Below are 23,180 nucleotides of genomic sequence, written 5' to 3' on the forward strand. Positions count from 1 at the left end.
TGCTGTGAATGTCATAGAAAAACTCTGTAATATATAATTAATTATAGGGGAATAATAATGGATAGTAGCGGACACAGCATATGAAATGTGATTAATGTTTACAAATTAAATTTAGTAGCCTAGCATTTAGTCTGAATAATGATTTTTGTTATTGATACACTGGAAAATTGGTATAAATGAACAAAGAAATAGGTATATTCATAGAAAATGATAATATCATGCACATAGTGTGGAACTTATTGAAAAAGGAAAACTGGTAGTTAATTCAATTACTTACTCATTTCCAGAAATGACTTTTTAGTCATGCCAGATAAATGTCTTCCATCACAGAACATTTATTTTGTTTATAATTATAAAATCTGAGCCCCACCTACACACAAACACACACGCGGATGTAAATTGTTTCCATTTAGCTTTGTGATATTTTTTTGTTCTGATCCTTGATGTCACATAGGAGTTTTGCACTCATGATGCCATCATCATATAATGATCCCACATGATTGATTATTCAATTCAGTGTTTTTCACATGCTCTAAGTCCTCTAAATAGCTCCTTTTACATAGATCATTCCTAGTCATAGATCCTTGAAGGGATAGGAGAGGAGATATTTTATCAAAAATGACTTTCTCCTCAGAAAATTAACTCTCTGAGACAGCTGCATTATCTTCAGTATATACAACTTGTCAAACATTTTTTTTAGCATCCACTTTATGAAATGATAGAGATTTGTGGATAGAACCTTGCTACTGACAGTGAAGTTTGGCAAAATCTTCTTCAAATGAAAGTTAATTGGTCTACACCATTCTTTTATTTTTTGATTTAACGCCAACTTACTAACGTCTCAAATTGCACTTCATGGAATACACTTTGAGGAACACATGGCTCTTCTTTGAATTTCTTTTGTATTATTAAATCATTCTTCAATAAAATTTTTAGAGTACAATTAAAATCGGAGTTTGAAATGTGATAAAATACCCCAAAGTTCGATAAAAAATAATAACCAATCTATCGAGCAGCTTATCCTCTCAGATACTGTTTTTCCCTAGTTGTTATCCTCAGCAGTTAAACCTTCCATCACAGTCATAGTTGCAGACGCAAAGATCACCTGGCATGAGGACAGGAGATTCAGGGAGAAGCAATAATGTCTATTGCTTGGCCCACTGTGGCTTTCTAGTCAAAGTTGTTAGAGTCTTAAGATCCAGTTGCCCTTTTAAAGATAAAGCACCAAGGAGCCACAAAGTATCAGATCTGGGCAGGATAACAACTGCAGCGTTCTAGAACCAAGCCAGGTCTCAGACTTGAAAGCAATGTTAGTTGTAACTCAGCTCTGCTGGGCCAGTCAAGCATATCTGATTCATGACAGCAGGAGCCCAGAACAGCTGTTGACTAAAACAGAGAAGGGACATTTTCTGAAGACCAGCTTGGAATGCCGCGTGGTTGTGGGTTACTGAGAAGCAATGGCAGAAGGCATTTCTGTTGAACATGTGCTGCTGAGGGAAGACCCAGCAGTTTCATCTGAGTGGAGAAAGGCAACCTGGAGCAGACTCCTAGCTACAGCCTTTTGAGGTTAAAGCTGTGGAGACTTAGAGATATGTGATCTATAAGGACTCACTCACCAGACTTGGCTTTGAATGAAAGAGTTATTTCATCCCACACAGTGAGTTGTGACAACCGCTTAGCAGTAATGATCAAATCACGCCAACAGCACTCAAGTTCAGGAAATAATGAGCTAATTCAAAACCCGTGGGGAGTTCAGGACAAGTGAAAGGAGAATCTTCTATCTTGAAATATCTCCAGAACACCTTCTGTTCACTTTGGGGTCATGGAGTCCTGGGTTACTCCATTAAAATGGGCAACCCTTAATTCTGCATGGCCTGCCAAGGAGAAGAGTGCCTTTTCCACAGGAAAATGCCAGCTCCTCATTGGGCGTGCTTTCTGATTTAATCATGACTGATTAAATCAAAGCCTGAACTGATATGGCTGGGTTGCTTTCTGAACAAACTGTTTCAGAGATTGGTAACTGACACCATATGCTTTACATCCTTCCCAAACACAAGTAGGCAGAATCCGTTTCCAATCTGTTCCAGATCGTCTTATATATTTCGTGGCAAAGGACTGAATCCCAAGCTAATCATCACAACAGGAAAGGAAAAACAGCAATTTATAAGTCAGAATGCAGTTTATCTTCAGATATTAAAGATGTCCACTCCTTTGAGTCATTAAAACAGACAAGGACCCAATGCTTTGTACAGTCCATCCACCTCCATCTGCCTGGCGAACTCCAACATATTTCAAGTTGTAATCTCCTTTGTAAAGCAGAGTTGAGTACGTTCCTTTGTGCCCAAACTGTCCACATCAATCTTCATTACTGCTTCTAGCACTTTCTGCAGTTATGTATATTTACATATCTGTTTTCTTGCAATCCATGAGGGCAGGGGCTGTAACAGGCTTGCGTAGATTTGAATAAGTGTATGTTAAAGGAATCAATTGATAAAATGAGTAAGTAAATGTCATACTCTCTTAACTTCTTTGGAGAACTGAAAACACTTGACAAATGAGTACTGGTGATTTTCAGGATCATATTAAAATACTTTCCGTGATGATAGGCTATAATATGAGTATTTGTTCATTGTCTACCATGGGAATTCATTTTAGGTCTCTAATAAATAAGCAATTTCCTAATGTGCTATTATTCAAAAGTCAAATTTATTTGAGTTGATCCAGCATGAGCTGGAAAGGTGCTTTGAAGTTTTTTGCAAAGGAGGGGATAGATTTGGGCTGAATCATTCACATTCTTCCCTAGTTCCACTTTTGACCAACTGTAGGAATTTTAAAGGCAGCTGGTTGTGTTTAGGGATGCCATCTGTGGACATGAAAAAATGAGTCTTCCCTAATGAAGAGTTAATTGGTCTGTAAATGTTTCATAAACACGGTCTTTGTTTCTTAATACAGTGTTTTATTTCATTTTGTTTTGCAGTGTGAATCATGGATTTGAAGTCAGAGACCCATTATTCAAACTCTAGCTGCTTGATTTATTAAGTTATGTGCATTCAGAAAAGCTTTCCCCAAACTCTATGACCTTTCTTTCCCCAAACTCTATAACCTTTCTTTCCTCCTCTGTAAATGTGGATAATAATGACATTATACAGTTATAATAGTTCAATGCAGTGGTGTATATGAAGTATCTACCCTGATACCTTGCCTAACCGGGGTTCTCTCTAAATGACACTTCTTTCTCCTTGTTAACTCACAATGAGATTGTGGCTCACAAAGAATTAATCCATAAATGCACCCTGATTCCTTAGCTCTTCTTCACCCTGTGGATTGTCCTTCCACAATTTTAAAGAACAAAATGCTGGGAGATCACAATTTATGCCCATAGGACATTTATAAATACTGTAAGCTGTGACTATCAGAGATATTGCTCTGTTGTATGCAACACCACAAAGTTTCTTAAAAGCCTTCGGGTGGTTGGAGCATGCTTCTTTTAATGTTTACCCTACAAGGAAGCTCTGAAATAGGAATAACAGTAGGAGGGCTACCATGAAAATTAATGTGTTAATTTTCAACTTTTAAAAATGACAGCACACGGGTGAATTGGTGGTGGGAAGCCCATGGTAGTTATAACTGAGAGAGGAAAGTGCACAAAATTAACAATGATATAAAAAATAATTGAAATAAATAAATTTTTAAAGTAATTTTAGAATTTCAGAAGGTTCCCAAATACCCACATTTAGCTTCCTCTCATGTTACCATCTTACATGGCCATGGTATTTTATCAATACCAAGAATTAATAGTGGTACAATGCATGTACCAGTGATAACCAAATTATCTTCCATCTTCTACTTCTATTTTCACTGTCTTTTCTGATCATATAACACTGTTATAGGATACCAAATTCATTTTAGTCACTTTGCTTCTTAGTCTTCTCCATGCTATGATGACTCCACAATCTTTTATCCTTCATGACTTACCATTTTTGAGAAGTGCAAGGCAGATACTTTGCAGGATGTCTCTCAGTAGAGAACTGTATGATGCTTTCTCCTAGTTAAATGAAGTTTTACATTTGTGACAAGAATACTGAAGGGTCAATGTTGTGTTTCTCTTGATCATTTGATGAGGGTGGTGTGAATTGAACTTCGTCACTGGATAGTTAAATTTTTCCCTATGCAATTAATTGTTAGATTATTCCTGAAAAAAATTTAAAAGTTGAATTAACAAGTACAATAATATAACTCTACATAGCAAGGACTAACATGTCACAGATACATATATTTTTGGAGGCATCTAATTTTATAGTGTGTATGCTAAAAATTAATATTAACTTAGGATATAACAATGGAATAGTTTGAGCAATCAGTTTGAATGCATTGGCACTTCCTTCTAAACAAATTTATCTGCATTGAGTTTAATTGTGACAGTAGAGGGTAGTGATTGGTGGATCTATTCTTTAAAAATATGATTTAGTGCTAAACTACTATTGTTAAAGTAAAAAACAGGTGGCATTTACAATTTAAGACATGAATTTAGGTCATTCCTTTGTAGCATAACCTATCCTCTATATCACTCAGTTTAAATTCTCTTCATGTTTTATTTTTATTTATTTTTTTTAAATATTTATTTATGGATACAGAACTGAGGTATAAGCCAGAGGTGCAGGGGCGGCGAGAGGCTTCACCAGAGACAGACTGGGGAGCAGAACAGGCAGATCGATGAAGTACACTGCTGAGGGAGCAGTGGGCGGGTCAGAAGAGGTCTGCCACATTGGTCACCTCCGGGGCAGGCGGGGATCGAACTCATGTGGAAGTGGCTTTATCTTCTCAGTGCTGTGCTTTAACCCGCTGCACCACCAGGGAGGGCTCAGGTTTTTTTTTGTTGTTGTTTTTTTTTAAGATTTATTTATTTATGCATACAGAACTGGGGTTCAGGCCAAAGGTGCAGGGGTGGTGAGAGGATTCACCTGAGTAGGGAACAGAACAGGCACATCGACCAACTATACTGCTGAGGGGAGCAGCAGGCAAAACAGGAGAGGGTTGCCTGCCATGTAGGTCACCTCCCCAACCCAGGATTGAACTCACGCTGAGGCAGCTAAGGCTAGCTTCGCAGTGCTGCGCTTTAAACTGTTGCACCACTAGGGAGGGCCCCTTCTTCAAGTTTTAAAAACCAGAATTCCAGGGATCATCTTATGTGGTGTGTGTGCACATACAGGTGTGTGTAGATACAGGTGTGTTTGTGTAGCAAGTACTAGGATGAACATAAGTAGAAAATGACCACACTGTGTCCAAGGCTAGTGTAACTGCATGTTTTATTAAAATTATTAATCCCACTTAACTACTATGCCTTAATACCAAATACCATTTTTAAGAATGATAACTGCATATGCTTTACTAGTGACTTACTGATAAGTGCAGCTGATTGTCTATGCTGAAATAATTCCATGGCAGTTTTGTTCATCAACATCTCCTGGGCAGACCCATTTGCTACCTAATAGATGACAAGTATGTATTATGCCTAGTGTCACTGTTATTGTGTAATCAATTAAAAGCTGTCTTCAAAAATATCTATTTATTGACATATATATCTAATTTACATTTTTGTATATTATATGCTTTCTCTATTATCTACTGACTGTCTCTACTCACTGCTATTTCTGTTTCAAACTGCAATTGGGTTTGCTCTTTGGAATATGAAATAAGCTTTTCTTTTTTGTTGTTGCTGCTGCTTTGCGACTTTCCAAACTGATCCAGATTCTTCAAAGTATGAGAGCCTGTAGTACACACAGTTCCAAGTCCACACTCTTTGTTCACAAATCAAAAAGAACTGAACTTTTTCAAACACCCAAACATATAAATCTATTCTTTCTTTTCATTTGCACTCACATCTACCCTCTGGATTCCATCTGGAACCCAAACCAGAAGTGCTGAAAGACCACAACAAAGGCTGCTTTCCCTGGAGTTTCTAGCTCACCGGAAGTGGGAAGCATTAGTCCTTTCACAGGCCCCATCTGATTAGATTTTTCAGTCCAAATTCTACAAAGCCTAGAAACTCATATATTTCTAAATTGAGGATTCAGGCTGCCTCTCAAAATGGATACTAGCAAGCAGGATCATGTTAGCCCCATCCTACTTAATTTGGAGGTCATTTGGGTGAAAAAAGAGAAACACATATTAGTTCAGGGATATGGAATGCATGAAAAATATAAAGAGGCATTCCAAATATTGATGTCATATTAATATATTTATTAAATTGAATAGAACTAATTCATCTGCTTATAATTTGTATTCAATTTCCCTTTTTCCTGAGTTCACTGAGCACTCATTTAAAGTTCTTAGGTAATATAATGTGTGGTTACTTTTCAGTTGGCATTTGTTTAAGGAAAGAAACATACACAATTGTTTTATCATATAGGGTGGCTCGTTACTACTTGAGTTCTAATGTGTCATAAGTAATACTATGATGTCCAAACATAAATAAAAAGCCAAGCCACATAGATCAAGTTCCACTATTTTTTGAAACAGAAACTTACTGTAAGTTCTCAGTAAACAAGACCAGAAACAGCAAATGTTGGCAAGGAATGGAGAAAAAGTGTAGTTGGTAGGAATGGAGACTATTATATGGGGCTTCTCAAGATATTAAAAATAGATGTATCAAATGATTCACCAATCTCTCTCTTTTAGTTGTCTACCCAAAGAATAAAAAACACTAATTTAAAAGTATATGTGCACTCCTTATTCACTGCAACATTATTTACAATAGCCAAATTATGGTAAAAATCCAAGTATCCAAGGACAGATGAATGGATAAAGAAGATGTGTATATATACAATAGAATACTACTCAGTTATTAAAAAAAAAAAAGATGAACTTTTTCCATGTGTGACCACATGAATGGAACTCAAGGGGATAATGCTAAATGAAATAAGTCAGAAGGAGAAAGACAAATACCAGATGGTTTCACTTATATGTGGAATATAGAAAACCAAACAAAGGGTCAGACAAAACCAAACCAATAACAAGCTTTAGAAGTCTGACTGTGGAATTGAAGATCCCAGAGGGGAGAGGGGAGGCTGGAAAGCAGGGTGTGGAAGGGGACCAGGTAGGGGACGTGGGTGCCTTGGTGGTGGATGTCGTGTGGAAACATAAATCTGAAGGGGTGTGACCCTATACCTCTGAGTGATAGACAGTGGTATAAAACAGGTTGCCTCAATGATAAATAAATAGGTACATGGAAAAGTAAAAAGAAAGATAACATTGAACATGGAAGCTAATAAATATTTCACACAGTGTCTTCATAGATCTCTTCTGTGCAAAGTAGAATGACCAAGCTAGCTCCTCACTTTCATTCAAATTCAGTTTTACAAATATAAAAGTTACTTAGGTAGACCTAGCTTACTGACATAGTTTAATTTACTAGAACAAACTAAATAAAAGTCAAAATATCTTCTACTACTCAGTCCCAAACATCCCTATTTAAAAGGACAGCTCCTTGGTAAAATTTTGTTTTATTAGAAAAGATAGAGCTTACAGACTTCATTGATAAGAATTTTTAAACAGAAAAAAAAAATTAAAAAGTCTTAACTCTCGGGCCCTCCCTGGTGGCGCAGCGGGTTAAAGCCCTGCACTGAGAAGCTAAAGCCACTTCCGCATGAGTTCGATTCCCGCCTGCCCTGGAGGTGACCACATGGCGTGGCAGACCTCTCCTGACCCGCCCGCTGCTCCCCTCAGCAGTGTACTTCATCGATCTGCCTGTTCTACTCCCTACTCTGGTGAATCTTCACCCTCTGTATCTCTGGCCTGTACCCCAGTTCTGTATGAATAAATAAATAAATCTTTAAAAAAAAAAAAAAAGTCTTAACTCTCTCAATCCTAAGGTTGGCCTTAATAGAATCAATCAAGATTAAACATTATGGCTCCAAAAAATTTTTAATGATTTCCCCCCATTTCCTATCTGGACCATATTTGCCACCCACTCTGAATTTGAGAGGCCGTGTTCTTCCAACGTGTTTCACGCATTCATCCTTCTATCTGGAACATTTACTCAATTCCTCTAACTTGTCTTCCCGCTGGTAAACTCTGAGCCTTGTGAACGACTAGGATGGTAAGAAAAGACTGTGTGGACCCGTAGCCCTTCACAGCCCTTTGGAAAGGAACCGAAGTTGTCACCACTTTGATTTCCCATTCCTGGTCTCCAGAAAACAAGACCTTTGAGGTAGTTCTGAGCTGTTAGCCACTTTGTGCTGCCATGTTATAGAGGAAATGACTAGAACTTCAGAGGTATGGTCAGTTCTGTGCTGACTTTCTGTTCTCTGACTTTAATTTTTTAAATATTATTTTCTTTACATTAATATGTACTTTTAAACATGTAAACCTAGTCCATAATAATGGCAAAATATTCTAACACCTAAAGTAAAAACTGAAATATTTTGTTTGCTTCTCTCTCTCTAGCCCACCTTTCTTGAACTTCTAAGAGTTTGGTTTCCTGTATGTCATTCCAGAATTATGGAGACATGGTCAGGTGCATATAACGTCCAGCACCTTATTTTACTTAAACAGGATCATGGTATACATAATAGTTTGTAATGTGCTATGTTGTGCTTTAAATCTCTCTACATCTCCACTCCGTCCCCATCATTTCTAAAAACCATACAATATTCTTTTGTATGGATGTGTGACTAAGACAATTCCCTGCAGATGGGCTCTTGATTTATGTCAAGTTTCCTGTTGTTACACAAAGTGCCCCAGTATATTTCCCTACACTTGAATCTGTATAGACTTCATTAAATACAACTGAAGTGTAAATTCTTAGTGGTGTAACCTTGCTTGCAAGATATTTCCAAGTTGACCTCCATAAAGAATGTCAATCTCTTTTAATAAGATTGATAAGCATTATCCGCTTCAAGAACTACAGATCCATGTTGTATAGAAAGGGTGGTCTCAGAAGGATTATACATTACTTATGTATTGCTGACGTATATCTTGGCTAATTATTCTCTAAATGTTCACTGACTGACAGTCTGATACTGTGAATCACACAATAGCCACTCAGGTTTTATGACTGGCTGACTACATGCAAGGAAAGCAATTGTTAAATTTAGAGACAATGTGAAGACAGAAAATAATTTACTCCTTTGGAGCAAGATACCCATCTGTACAAAGAAGCCGTTTGGAAACTTGTCAAAAAGGAAAACCACAAACATAAAATTCTAGAGCTAAATGGATCATATGAGGATTATCTAAACAATGTTTGTTTTCAAGGACCTGGAAATGTTAGAACTAGAATTACATCCAAGCTCAGTAGTGCCCTGGATATCCATGTTCTGTGGCTTAAGTTCTCAGCTTTCCTTCTTTATTTAAATAGAAAAGCTAGAGCTGAGTCTTACCCCCATAGCCATCTTTTTCTCTCCTTTCCATCTATAGACAGTATCTGCAAGTGGAAGCCATGAATTAAAAGCTTCCCACATGCCCAAGATTATGCTGGGTGCTGGAAACAAGATAACAGATCATGAACCTTCAGAGCCGGGTATTGAGACATACCAGGCCCCATCTAGGCTGGCTGGGCCTGAAAGGCAGAGAGCCATGCTAGTTAACTTTCAGGACTCAGCTTTCAGCTGGGGTTGGGATAAAGGCAGAACAAAGGTAAAACAGAAAGTATTAGCCCTTTCCCAGGAAGCCTGAAGTCAGACAATAAAGTAAAACTTGAGCTTTAGCAAAGTCAAGTGTGTTAAGGTGGGATAACAAAGCTTTGAAGTGAGATAGGCCTGCACTGAAATCCCGCCTCTTAGTAACTTTACATTTCTGTTTTCTTATCTTGGACATGAAGGTTGGAGCTATTAGGAGAAAAAAAAGAAGAAAATGTGTTTGAGTTACTTAATATGATACCTAACTTGTAGTAAATGATGGCAAGTATAGTAACCTTTTCAGTGATCATTGATTGTCTTTGTCCCCAAGATATAACCTGGAGAAGCTTAACAGTTTAGAGTCCATTAGTGTTAAATTGGAAGGTGGTTAGAACTCGAGCTAGCAGCTGATATTTAAAAATATTTTGCAAGGTACTTACAATAGGTTTATCACTCAATTTATATTTGTGAAATTAATATTTGCCAATGTCTTCTCTTCCATTCTTGAATATGGTATTTTGCTAGATAACAATATAAATAGTTTGAGAAACCTATGAATGACCATATTTAAATATCTCCTAAAGTTATGCTGATTTTATGATGAATCTTCCCATTTAAGCACTTTCAAGTGCAAGGTATATGTAAATTAGGATTGTAAATTTGTGTCTCAACAGATACTTAAGAAGTCAGTCTTCTCACCAAAGGAAAAGTTTTGAGTGTTCAAATCATTAGAATTGATTTTTTTTTATAGGAGAAACTAAATGGAAGACTTTTTAAAAAAAGTTATCTCAAAACCCAGTATTTCATGATTTTCATTTTTATACCAATTATGATAAAATAATTCTTGAAAAAATATTCTTAAGTTCATCATGGTTAATTGGTAAGAAAAATTGAAATTCTCTTTTTTCTTACATGAGAAGCTAATGTAGCTTTAAAAAATTATTTATTTATACATATAGAACTAGAGTACAGGCCAGAGGTGCCAGGGATGAGAGGATTTACCAGAGACAGAGTGGGGAGCAGAACAGATAGATCGATTGAAATACACTATTGAGGGGAACAGCGGGCAGGTCAGGAGAGGTCTGCAGCACCATGTGGGTCAGCTCTGGGACCAGGGATTGAAATTGCACAGAAGCAGCTACCGCCAGCTTTGCAGTGCTGTGCTCCAAACGATTGTGCCACCATGGAGGGCCCGCTAATGTAGCATTTCTAATGGAAACAAAGATTCCATTAAACAACTTCAGTTCCTTTTATTCTAAGTTCATCTTTTAGTGTAATATAATTTTTGTTCCATTATGAGAATTTGGGGCTACCTGTTAAAGCATGTCCTTAAAAAAGAAATGTGTACCCAGAAATAACACTGAGAGCAAAATGTTTTCAGTTGATCCTACTTTGTGGCTCTTCTCCTCAAGAATGAAAAATAATATCATTTTTTTCCCTCTGAAAAGCTCCATGTTTACCTCTTACAACAAGTCCTGTAATGCAACTTTCCAAGCTAGCAGTCTCTTTCAATCATGGGTTGGTTATTGCACACTACCCTGTCCCAGCTCTGTACTAACAATATAAAGACTGAGATTGAGACTTCAGACTTTCCTGGTTATTACAGACAAAGAGGAGGCAATAAATAAATAATGTTAATGAAGCTATAAGGAAATCAGCGTCTCATGCATCCAAATCCTGGCTGGCCAGGGAAAGCTCCTTAGAGGAGGAAGATTAGTAGGGCTGAGTTTTGAAGTATGTGTAGGAGTTAAACAGGTGATATGTGATACAAGACAGCTGTGGGGGTAAAGAAAACAGAATATCAGAGAAAGTAGAAGTTTTGCATGACAAAGGCAATTCAAAGTTAGGAGAATTGGTTAGAGAGAAATCAAAGAGAAAATCAGTAGCCACATTTTAGGATGGAGACAATGTGGATTCTTGAATTACTTCAAGCAGAAACAAGAGTTAATAAACTTGCATTTCAGAAAAATGACTTTAGCAACAATGTAAAATGAAAGTATGAAAGAGCAAAGAAGTAATGGCAGAAGGGACCCCTTACAAGGTCAAGGCAGTTCTCATGGACAAAGAAGACAAAGATATAGGCCACACTGGCATCAGCTGAAATCAAGAGGGGGCAGTTGAAAGAAAGATGTGATTGGCTGGATGTTGAGAGCAATGGGGAGAAAGGAGATTCCAGTAACTATAGACATCTGGTATGGAAATTGGATTTTCCAGTCTCACCAATATTGAAAGTATGGAGCATGGAACTGTGAGTGATAATTTGTAAGTGGTAATTTGTAACTTTAATTTTGACTATTTTGTGCATAACAGCAAGCATGATTCATAGTAATTTACATGAATGATATTTGCCTCCTATGAAACAAAGTGTCCAACAAAAAATGGTTTGCAGCAGATCAAGGGTGTTAGCACTAAAATGTCCACAAATCTCTGGACCTTTATCTTATAATGCAAGGCAGCTGCTGTTCCCATGAGGCGAACAGAAACTGGAGAAGGACAGACTCTGACCTGTGCGCACAGGTTCCCCGCAATTCGCAGTAAGCCTCTGCTTGCATATGATTGGCCAGATTGTGAGCCCATGCTTAGCTATAAAAAAAGCCAGGGAGGCATGTTATTTATTTTCTCTTTAGGAATGAAAAGCAAGGAAGGAGATGTACACCGTGGTGTCTGTTGTAGGTATATTGATATCGAAGTACTCGGGAAACAGCTGAGATGAAGGACTTAGGATACAGGTGAATATGTGTCTCGAACCCATAGGAGTGGCCTGGACAGGGGTCCAGGCTGGGGCAGAGTGGCCATGCTGTTCTCACGGGACAAAGGAAGAAGGTCAAGGGCACAGCTCCAGGGTTGGTGTCTGGTGACAATGAGGACTAACCCTAATATGTGAACATTTCCAGATGAAGAAGGGAATGAAAATGAAAACATAAGCAAAGCCAGTGACCATTCACAGATACCAGAAACCCTGAAAAGAGGGGTCGGGGTCAGTTAGCAGAAGATGAGGTGGCAGAAAATTAACAATAAAACAGATTCCCAGAGAATGAGTAATCATCATCCCTTGATCACAGAAATGAAAGTCTTGAATGAATATAGAGCAAGCAGAAGTTAGGTTAAAAGCATATTTTATTTGCAAATAGTTATTAGAATTTAACATTTCAGAGATGGAGCAGCTCAGCTTTGATTAGAAAGTTCTGGAGCTTGTCAAAAATATTGCTGAATAAAATGGGATGGATCTTCAATGACAATAGTGAAGTGGAAAGGATGATAATGACCAAGGTGCTACATTTGGAGAATGCACAATATCACTAAAAGGTTGGGAGACAGGAAGGCGCTGAGTTGAATGAGCCATGAGGAAAGGAAATACAATGGATTAATGGCTTCAAAGAGGCAGGAAGTCTATCTCATCACCCATACTGGGGGAGCTGGAAGATTGTGCTGGTGAAGAGGTGGAGGGAAGATTGTGCGAAGCTGTGGAGAATGGGGGCTTGCTTAACCCATGATGTGTGTGGCAGAAGACCAGTGAGAACCTGTTACGGTGTCTTAAAGGCATGTGACTTTAGAGCAGCAGAGATGGACAGCAGGCCTTGCATTTTCTCCATGCCAAGGATTGGAGACAGGGGGTTCCGCAGTTGCCAGGCTTCCCTGGACTTATCCTGCGTGATGATGGGGCCCAGGGTTCTGGCAGAAGTCTTTGTTCAACATTCCAGCAGATCATTAGAAAATCATGTCATTATACCTCAAGGAACTCTAAGCCGATGTGAGCTGGTAGTGAACTTGCTCCTGTTGTCCCTCATTTCTTGTGGAAGACAACAATCCTGAATCTGGGGAGGGACTCTGTCTTTCTGGGGTGGGCACCACACAAGAATTGTCACATTTGAGAAGTCATCATGGATATACTGGGAAAAGTAGCAGACCAGGGAGAAGGGAAATGGATTCCTCTAGAAGGCATTGGGTTCCACATAGGTTAATGTGAAATGTTTTATTTAACTGGGAATTTTTTTTTATTATTTAGCCAGAGAAGGATACAACTGTTTCATCTTAAAGGAATGATTCTGGAGCCAAATGTACACAAAGTTTAAGGATGACTTGTTATTGCTCTAAAAATATAGCAATATCATTTGAAGGATAAGAAATACTTTAAGGATAACATGGCTCAGTATAGCTAGAAAATGATTAATATCCACAGTGTGGACAGTCTTGGCTTTCCAAAATTGTGATGGCTTGTTGTAAAAGGTTAGGAGGTATGTTTATTAAAACAAAGATTAATTACTAAGGAAAAACTCCAAAGGCAGCACAAAATACAATAGAATATACTTTGGTCTAAACTGCAGAATACAGGGTGTATCTTTACATTTAATTGACTTCAAAATCAACTTCCCCTCTACTAGTCTCTGTTTAGTCTGGCAACATACCAGGGAACAATTCACATATGAGGACAAGGCCGGCGGGATGATCATCAGTCCAGCTCCCACTTACACGACGGTTTTCTGAATTCTGCATTATGTTCGCGTCATGTGTGAGAATCCGGATATTTAGAAAGTGCAAATATTGAGCATTTAGAAATAAGATCATGATCCATCACAAGTTATTTGTTTCAACATCTTTGAAGTTAAATTGGAACACGGTTCTGCTTTATTACAGTAAATTTGTTCTTATTGAAACTAAGGAAATTAGAACAAGTGAGAAGCCGATTTCAGTTCAAGATTAAGAAGCTTCTGATAATGAAGTAGACTGTCTCTTGACAGTGTTTGTATTCTCAGCATGGCACTTTGCACATTTGAGGTATTAAATTATTTTCCATTTTAAAGATGTATCATCGGTACTTACGAACACATTGCAATTTAATCATTCTTGCTCCGAGTGTTTATAGTAGATAACTTAGTAGGTTTTCCTATACATATCATTCATAGATGGCTATTCTCACTATAACTCCACAAATTTATAAATGTTGTGCTATATTTAGTTGTTACTTATTATATTTATTGTAATGAACATTTTAATAGAAATCACATTCCTCATTTTATCCAGTATCCTGAACTAGTTGGACTCTCCCATTTCAGTTATGGATTTTAAAAAACACGTATATTGGGGCCCTCCCTGGTGGCACAGCAGGTTAAAGCACAACACTGAGAAGCTAAAGCCACTTCAGCATGAGTTCGATCCCCACCCCAGAGGCAAACCTCTCCTGACCCGCCCTCTGCTCCCTTCAGCAGTGTACCTTGTCGATCTGCCTGTTCTGCTCCCCACTCTGTCTCTGGCGAAGCGTCTCACCATCCCTGCACCTCTGGCCTGTTCCCCAGTTCTGTGTGTATAAGTAAATAAATCTTAAACAAAAAAAAAACATGTATACTGATTCAGGATTTCAAGAAGTATGTATATCTTATCCCCATTATATTTTTTCCTTAATATCCTGGACCTTTTCATATATAATCTGGGAATTTGAGTTGGTAGTTGGGACATTTGAGACAATGTGGGAATGTGACTGGAAATAGCTCATTAGAGGCAGAAATGCACAGCAAAGAAGAGGTCAATCCAATTAGTTTTCTCCATTATCAAGAATTTATGATATGAAGAGGGAGACAATTTAGGCTAAACTTTTATGAATTTCATAGGTATTTATTATTACCTACTCTGAGACAGGAATTGGGTTTGTGTGTGAGCAAAATAATTATATTTTTTTCTCATGGTGTATTCAGTCTAGTGGAAAGGCGACAACCAACCAACAAAAACTGAATGGTGAAGAGAAGTTGAATAGGTCAGGGGTAGGTGCCCAAAAACTTTGTAGAATAAGTTAGCAGAAAATGAGAGGGGTTCAACAAGCTGATTCCACAGTGGGTGGAGCTGAAGTGAGCTGGAGTATAGGGTATGATTCCAGGGAGCCAACAAAGTCACATTATGCTTATAATTGCACAAATCATAGTCCAGGAAGAATAACTTCCTCAGAACAAGGCTCCAGAGTGACTGATACTGCAGTGAGATGTTGCCTACTTTACAAATCAATGAATGTGTTTTGAATAAAATACATGTATTTGATTCCATTTCTGGTACAGCATGGGTCCTTATAAGTGGATATTGAAATGAAATTTGTTATATTATCATCTCCCCAAATATTTCCCATTTTTCTCACATTAGCTGCCTTTTCCACTTATATACTCTATGATAGTCTACTGTGTTTAATGAGTCAACACATCGATATGTTTTTAAAGTAAAACTTGCACAAAGTTCCTTAGAAAGTTGCAGAACAATATGGACATGAATAGCAAACCACAATAAAGACTCAGTGTCACTGAATTTGTGTTACTGAGAATTTATGAGAATTTATGTTACTGAGAATTATTGATAGCACACAAGTCTGTTAATGAGTAAGTAGCTGCAAGTTAACATCTTGTTAAGTCAGAAAATTGAGAAGGATAAACTAGAACTGCTACCATTTATGTGTGTGTGTGTGTGTGTGTGTATAGTTATTTGGCACAGGAAATTATAATTTCAGACTTTATTAATCTGAGTCAGGTTAATTACTGTGTCAGCTAATTTCTGTCATTTTAATGCAGGACTGTGGTTTGCTGATTCTCCCAGATGAAACCTGTGGACTGCAGCCCATTCCCACTGACTACATAGAAACCATTTCACAGCCTGCACTAAAGATTTGTCCATCTGGGGACATAAAAGGTGACTGTCACATTGGATAACCCATAGCTTAAAAAAAACTCCCTTTAATAGGAATACGTGTAAGCTTGCTTAATCTTTGAACAAAACATTCAGGTTGTGCATTGTTTTTTTTTGTTTGTTTGTTTGTTTGTTTTTTATTAGTAAGAACTGCAACACATATAAATAAACATGCTGGTATACTATGTGATATATTTTGATTAATCAAATGCTATTCTCCTCACCCTTGCCCTTTGCTTAGCTAATTCATATTCAAGTACAAGCCTTAGTTCAAAAGTCACTTGTGCCAGGAACTTTCCTTGAGCTTCTGATTTGCTTCTCTATTATCTGTTTCCAGAGATCCATGTGCTTTCTATCCATAGCAGTTGCTACAATTATTTAAGTGATCAAGTATGCAATTAATTATTTGAGGTCAGTCTGCCCAGGCTGAACACTATATAAAAGAAACTGATTTGATCACATTATCAATTCTCTTAGCACTACAGGTTCTACAGAGTAGTCACAAAATAAATATCCTTTGGCCTTGCAAATCAAGGGACTAAAATGACAGAAATTCAACTTTAAAACATTTCCTTTAATTTAAAAAAGATTTGCAATGACCACACCCATCTATTGAACATCAATGTGTCCCATCTTTTGAACCTTAATAATGGGCAGGCCAATTGTGATGTCAAGTTCGAATTACAGTGATTGATCCCCGCTAAGCCCCATGCAGATCCACAACCAGGCCCTTTAGAGCCATGGCCCACAGCGCGCTAGACCTTTCTTTATGGGGCAGCTCAAGGGATCAAGTCCAATTTGGGTCTAAAAATGCCTCTAAGGCAGAAAGAGGAGCCGGGAACACCTTCCCTGAGATTCCCGGTTGGCACTCGGCCTCCTGACCCAGGTCTCCCTTCATCTAAAGAGTCTGAGAAAACACTTAGGAGCTTTTCTACCCTTGCTGTGAACTTCACACCACAGTTCGAATGGGAAATGAGTTTCACAAACGGGCAGGACAAATTGCAATTTGGCATGCACAGTTAGCAAACGTGGGCATAAGCCTGTTCCTGAACATGTGTTCTAAATAATAAATTACAGTCCGTGCTTAGGGTGGACTTACCCATTATGGTGTGTCAGGTGGTCTGATTTATGATGCTCGGCTAAATGAGATATATACCCTTATCTACAAAGGAGACTCTCATGTCTAGTTAAATATTTTTTTTTTATCAAGCAACAATTTATGAGAATCATAAAAACAAACTAATTCTTTTCCTCCTACTGAATTGAGTCAAAAATCTTCCTCAGAATGTTGAAAGTATATCACTGAAAAGTACCACCACATCTGCCCAGGAAGCTGGCAGTAACTTATGCTAAGTCCTGATGTGACATTGTCTGGGGCCTGGCGTTCCTAGGAGGTGGTACCACAGAACAGGTCTTCTGGTAACTTGTGTAGCTAGGCCTCTTTAAAGAAGTCCTCTCTCCCCAAACTGATGCCCCCATCAGGCCTGTGTTCCTTGGTCTAACACATCCAGGTCTCCGTCACCTGGCCTGTCTGTTTCCCTCAAACCATCCCAGCTTCTCCCCTGACGTTATGCCTATAATGCTGAAGGAGGTCTCCAGACCAGTCTGGCCCATGCTTCTCCTGATTCTTCAAGTCTTCTTCTCATGCCCTAACTTTTCTGGGTCTGTATCTTTCTCCCCTGGGATGCTTTCCTTTGCCACCCCACTCTCTGATTCAACTGCTCTCTGTGCTCCCAGAATATCTTGGGTGCTTTCTATAATAGCTAGCACTTATCTCATTATGCGTCAAGTGCATAATTGCATGTTTTCCCTCTCTTTCTCTAATCAGTAGTCTTCAAAGTGGAATAATGCATCCAAGGGAGGGAAGGGTGGGTCATGGACTAATCTATAGTAAACATTACAATAGTCACTCTTATTTTGTTTTAAAATGTAATAATAAATCCAAGCAAATATACGTCTAATTATAGCATGGGTGTATGCTATGTGGAAGGTACATTAGCAAGACATTTTTACTAATGACAACACTAGATTATATATTTTACCAGAGCAGAGACTGACCCTTATTTCTCTTTCAATAGCAAACAATTTTAAAAGTGGTTATAAGCGAACACCAAGCCCAAGTCTTCCTTCATTGCACAGAAGACTGAACAGCCAGAGGATATCACTCAGGGATAACTGCCTCACCCTTGAGGAATAAAGATCCCAAACTGATGAATGCAATCAGGACAGAATGTGCTAGAATAGTATTTTTCTGTTGGAAATGATTTTCTTCTTGATGCTAGGGCTACATGCTGTTGAGAGAAGCTGTCCCATAGAGCATTGGAAGGACGTTTGTTCAGGAGCTCCACTTTGTACCATCACTGACCATCATTTGCCTCCAAAATTTCATCTGATAGCACATTAGAATTATTGGTAGAACTGGATCCAGGTTCTCACCTTGCCACTGTAATGATGCTCAAAATATCTCCCCAGTAACACTAGCTAAGATAATCTTAAGTGACTATTTTATTCTTAAATTGATCTTTAACCTTTACAAAAGACTTTAAGTATAAATCACAACCTAAGAATAATATTTGTTGCTTAACAAAAAATATAAAATGGAGCCCTCCCTGATAGTACAACAGGTTAAAGGGCAGCAGAAGGAAGTTCTCCGTAGCCCCTGAAGCATGAGTTTGATCCCCCATCAGGGAAGTGACCCACATGGCATAGCAGATCTTTCCTGACCCACCGCTGCTCCCCTCAACAGTGTATTTCAGTAGCTCTGCCTGTTCTGTTCCTTACTCTGTCTCTGGTGAATCCTGTCACCACAGCCCCACCACCCACCCCCACTCCTCTGGCCTGTACCCCAGTTCTTGTATGCATAAATAAATAATTTTTTTTAAAAAAAGGAAAGATGAAACAATTCATCTAATTCGGAGAAAGAAGAAATTTATGCTTATTACTGAGTGAGAATTGATTTTAAGGAAAAAAATTCAGATCACTTTTTATTATATATAAACAGTTTTGTCATATATTTTTAGCCAGGAAATATGAAAATCTATTCTTTCATACATATAATAAGTGTATTGATCTGTATTTCTTCTTAATTAAAACCTGCTTTATTTTATAACATAATAGTCAGGAATCAGTGCTACCATTTATATAATTTTACATTTCACCATAGCCCTAAGTCACTAAGTTGAAATCTTTACTCCATTATATCACCAATTGGATTCACTTAAATAGCTGAAATCTAACTTGTGTTAAACATAAAGTAACAATTATAAATCAAATAAACTTCTCCCAAAAGGCAGTTTCATTGCTCAGAATGTTATTCCCTAAAACATATGTCATACTTCGTTTCAGAAATCACAGCTTTGGTTCATTCAGTGTTTAAATATATAACATAGAATTTATGTCCCTCTTTTTGACAATTTTAGTTAAGAGCTGGTATCATTTAAAATGTCAAGAAATCCTAGTCCTGCAGATGTTATACAGATGTCTATTTCAAGCAGTATTTCTAACTCACAATAAAAAAAAAAGACATTGTTAACCAATGCAGAAGCACAGAGCGAGGACTGTCCAAACATGTAGTAGTATGCACCCTGGGGGCCAAGTTTTCCAAGATCTGATCAGGGCTCCTTTTTATGTGTATGCAATTTAGGCACCCGCGAGCTAATTGCACCCATATTTGGGTCTTTGTGCACACAACTGACCACTTGTTTCTTCAGCATTAGCAGAAAATAGCCAAGGTTTGTGCAAAATTAACTGTAAGCAAGGTTAGGGGTAACAGTATCTAAAGGAGGTATGCATGTGTTCTTAGAAAATCAAAGATCTGATGAAAAACAAGTCCTTCATAGTAATACTAAATATAATCTCATTAGCAGAGACATATGTATGGCCCCACTACACCAATGTTCTATTAGAAAGAAAATGAACAATCTATTATAGAAACATAGTCTCTGTCAAACATGAACCCATTGAAAAGTTCATCTTTGTACAATAAAGATGCACTCACTATAACGACTTATAGGATTTTCCTATAAGTACGACCGAAGCCATTTTTGAGCCACACTTCATTCTCAAGGGATGACTTTGCACTGACCTGGGCTAGCGTGATAAAGACTAATGTGATAAAAGTTTCCACATAGTGGACACTCCCAGACCTGGGCCCCTGTCCCTCTGCCTTGGACAGCACAACCTCACTCTGTCATTTAACGCTTTGGCCCTCCACTTACCTCCTCTGCAAAACAGAAGGATGGATAGAAGGTGGTCCAAAGTTCTTTCTAATCCATCCAAAGGGGTTCTATCTGCTGTGCCTACTGACCACAGATCTCTGCGAAGTAAAGTTTTTCTAAAAGGTGGTTGGTTTCCTTGAGGAATTCATCAACAAAGGTTAAAACTTAAGGCTGTCTCTAAGTCACGTAGTATGAGAAGAAGCCAAGCAAAGTTGTTGAAGGAGTTGATTATTAATTACTAACCATTTATACCAGGACAGAGTTAGAATTGAAAACAATATTTAGTCTGAATAGAAAATGGAAATTATAGTGGGGAAGCCAACTCTTTTTTCTTTTTTTTTAAAGATTTATTTATTTATTCATACAGAACTGGGGTACAGGCCAGAGATGCGGAGGGTGAGAGGATTCACCAGAGACAGAATGGGGAGCAGAATAGCCAGATCCACGAAGTACACTGCTGAGGGAGCAGCGGGCGGGCAGGAGAGGTCTGTCACGCCATGTGGATCTCCTCCGGGGCAGGCGGGGATCGAACTCATGCGGAAGTGCCTTAAGCTTCTCAATGCTGTGCTTTAACCTCCTGCGCCACCAGGGAGGGCCAAGCCAACTCTTTTAAAGATAGTTATTTTACCTTTCAAATACCAGCTCCTCTCCAAAATTATCATCGTGAGAACCTTGAGTAGTACCGCTGCTTCCTATACCTGGAAACTTTGGAAACACCTTTCACCTAGTGGATTTTGAAATGGATGGATGGATGGATTGGTATATAATACATCTGTAGGTATATATGTTTATATTTATAAACACATTTATATGTATACATGTATGTATCTCTACAATCTACCATGGAGACCAGTTGCTTCTTCACTTTCACTCCTGTTAGGGTGATCTCTTACTATCCCTAAAGTGCTATCCTTAGCACTTTCTTTATTCTGAGCTACCATGACTTGCTTAAGCTAGGGAGGCGAAGTAAAACAGATTCATCAGTTGTTAGGTATAGGGTACAGTGACAAATGCCATACAGATTTGTCCTAGACAGAAAGAAATAAATGTCATCATGAAAAGATTAAACAATGTGGCCAACTTAAATAGAAGTGTTCGACATTGGTGGCATATTGGAGTCACCTGAGAAACATTTAAAATTTACTGATGCCTGCAAAACAAACCCACTGGTTCTGCTTTAATCACCTGGGATACAGTCTCTGAGGGGACATTTCCAGATGATTAGTGTACAGTGCGGAGGTTCACTGAGCAAGGAGGCACAGAGGTAGGTGTGTGTCTCCAAAGTTCAGTTTCCATTAGGTCCACATACGTAATTTGATTATTCATCAGTCATTATTTTGCTATAATTATTTTACAGGTATAAATCATAATCCTCTATCTGGTTATTATTTTTTTAGGTCAACAGTATAGTGGAGAGGCTTAAAAAAAGAATCAACATATTAAAATGGTCAGAAACCCCTCGCATCTAAGAAGTATTATTAAGTACATTTTTAAAATATGTAATACATAGGCCCTCTCTGGTGGTGCGTGGGTTGGAGCACTGCAAAGCGAAGCCAAGCCATGGCTGCTTCAGTGTGAGTTGCATCCCTACCCTGAGTTGAGCTAAATGGCACAGCTCGCCCTCTGCTCCCCTCAGCAGTGTACTTCCTCAGTCAGCCTGTTCTGCTCCCCACTCTGTCTCTAGCGAATCCCCTCGCCACCCCTGTACCTCTGGCTACACCCCATTTCTGTATGCATAAATAATCTCTAAAAAAAGTTTTAAAAATATGTAATATCTAAATAACAATAACTCCAAACTCTAATAGAGGTTCAATAATGTTTTAAAATAACATTCTCCTAGAGAGTGACAGCTGTTTGGAAAAACAGTGATTGATCATTCCTGCAATAATATAGAGAGCACCAAGAAGACCGACACTAAGTAGGATCGTTTTCTTGATTTTTTTTAATTTTTAAGTTTAAAAATCAAAGCAAAGAAAACAAAGTTATGGTAGGAGAAATAAGTAAGTCCACATTTCTTTCGAATTGTCTTGTATTTCAACTCCCTGCTCCCGCGGCGCTGTCCACAGTAAAGTATTTGTGGCGCGTCTTCTCCGCTTACCTAGAAGTCATCATTTTCCCCTCCCCTTTCCCTTCTCTCTCCCCTACCTGTGTTTCCTCTTTCTTAGTTTACCCACCTCTGCGATCAATAGACAAGAGACCTGGTTAGATCTCCTTTTATATGTTATTATCTGTAACTATTTCCACAAAAGCAAACACTAACATAACACAACTTTGACATCCTTGAGGTTTTGAAAGTAAAAATTTTCCCACTGAAATAAATTTCACACCAGATTCATTTGGTAGCAGAACCACAAATCAAAATCAGAGTGGATAGATTGTGAAAATGTCCTTTCATTATTCAAAAATTAACTGGGAACATTTAGGAGAAAAACACGTAAGTTGTAGTACAGGCAAGACCATCTACAGGAGATGATTGTTGGCAACTTCAGAGTATTTTCCACAAAGGAGAGAGTTGAACACTCCCTATATAATAGTGCATGGAGCATACTAGTGCATGCTCCATTTCTGGGAAAGACAAATGAGGGGGAAGAAACAGAAATAAAAATGGTACTTTAAAGGAGAGATTGTAAATGTATCTACTTACACTAAAACTGAAGTGTTTAGAATATATTTAACTTTATCGGTA

At 38.2% G+C, this 23,180-nt stretch overlaps 1 protein-coding gene across 2 annotated transcripts in view; it reads left to right on the forward strand.

Moving 5' to 3' along the window:
* Nucleotides 1-23,180, forward strand: part of CPED1 (cadherin-like and PC-esterase domain containing 1) — a 248,922-nt gene that overhangs the window by 191,336 nt on the left and 34,406 nt on the right. For both annotated transcript variants that reach the window (XM_004677169.2, XM_012720742.1), the window contains exon 16: nt 16,163-16,280. In XM_004677169.2, coding sequence (XP_004677226.1) covers nt 16,163-16,280 — 118 coding nt within the window. The remainder of the gene's footprint in view (nt 1-16,162; nt 16,281-23,180) is intronic.

The sequence above is a fragment of the Condylura cristata genome, unplaced genomic scaffold (assembly GCF_000260355.1).
Source record: "Condylura cristata isolate star-nosed mole 26May11 unplaced genomic scaffold, ConCri1.0 scaffold00005, whole genome shotgun sequence".
NCBI lineage: Eukaryota > Metazoa > Chordata > Mammalia > Eulipotyphla > Talpidae > Condylura > Condylura cristata.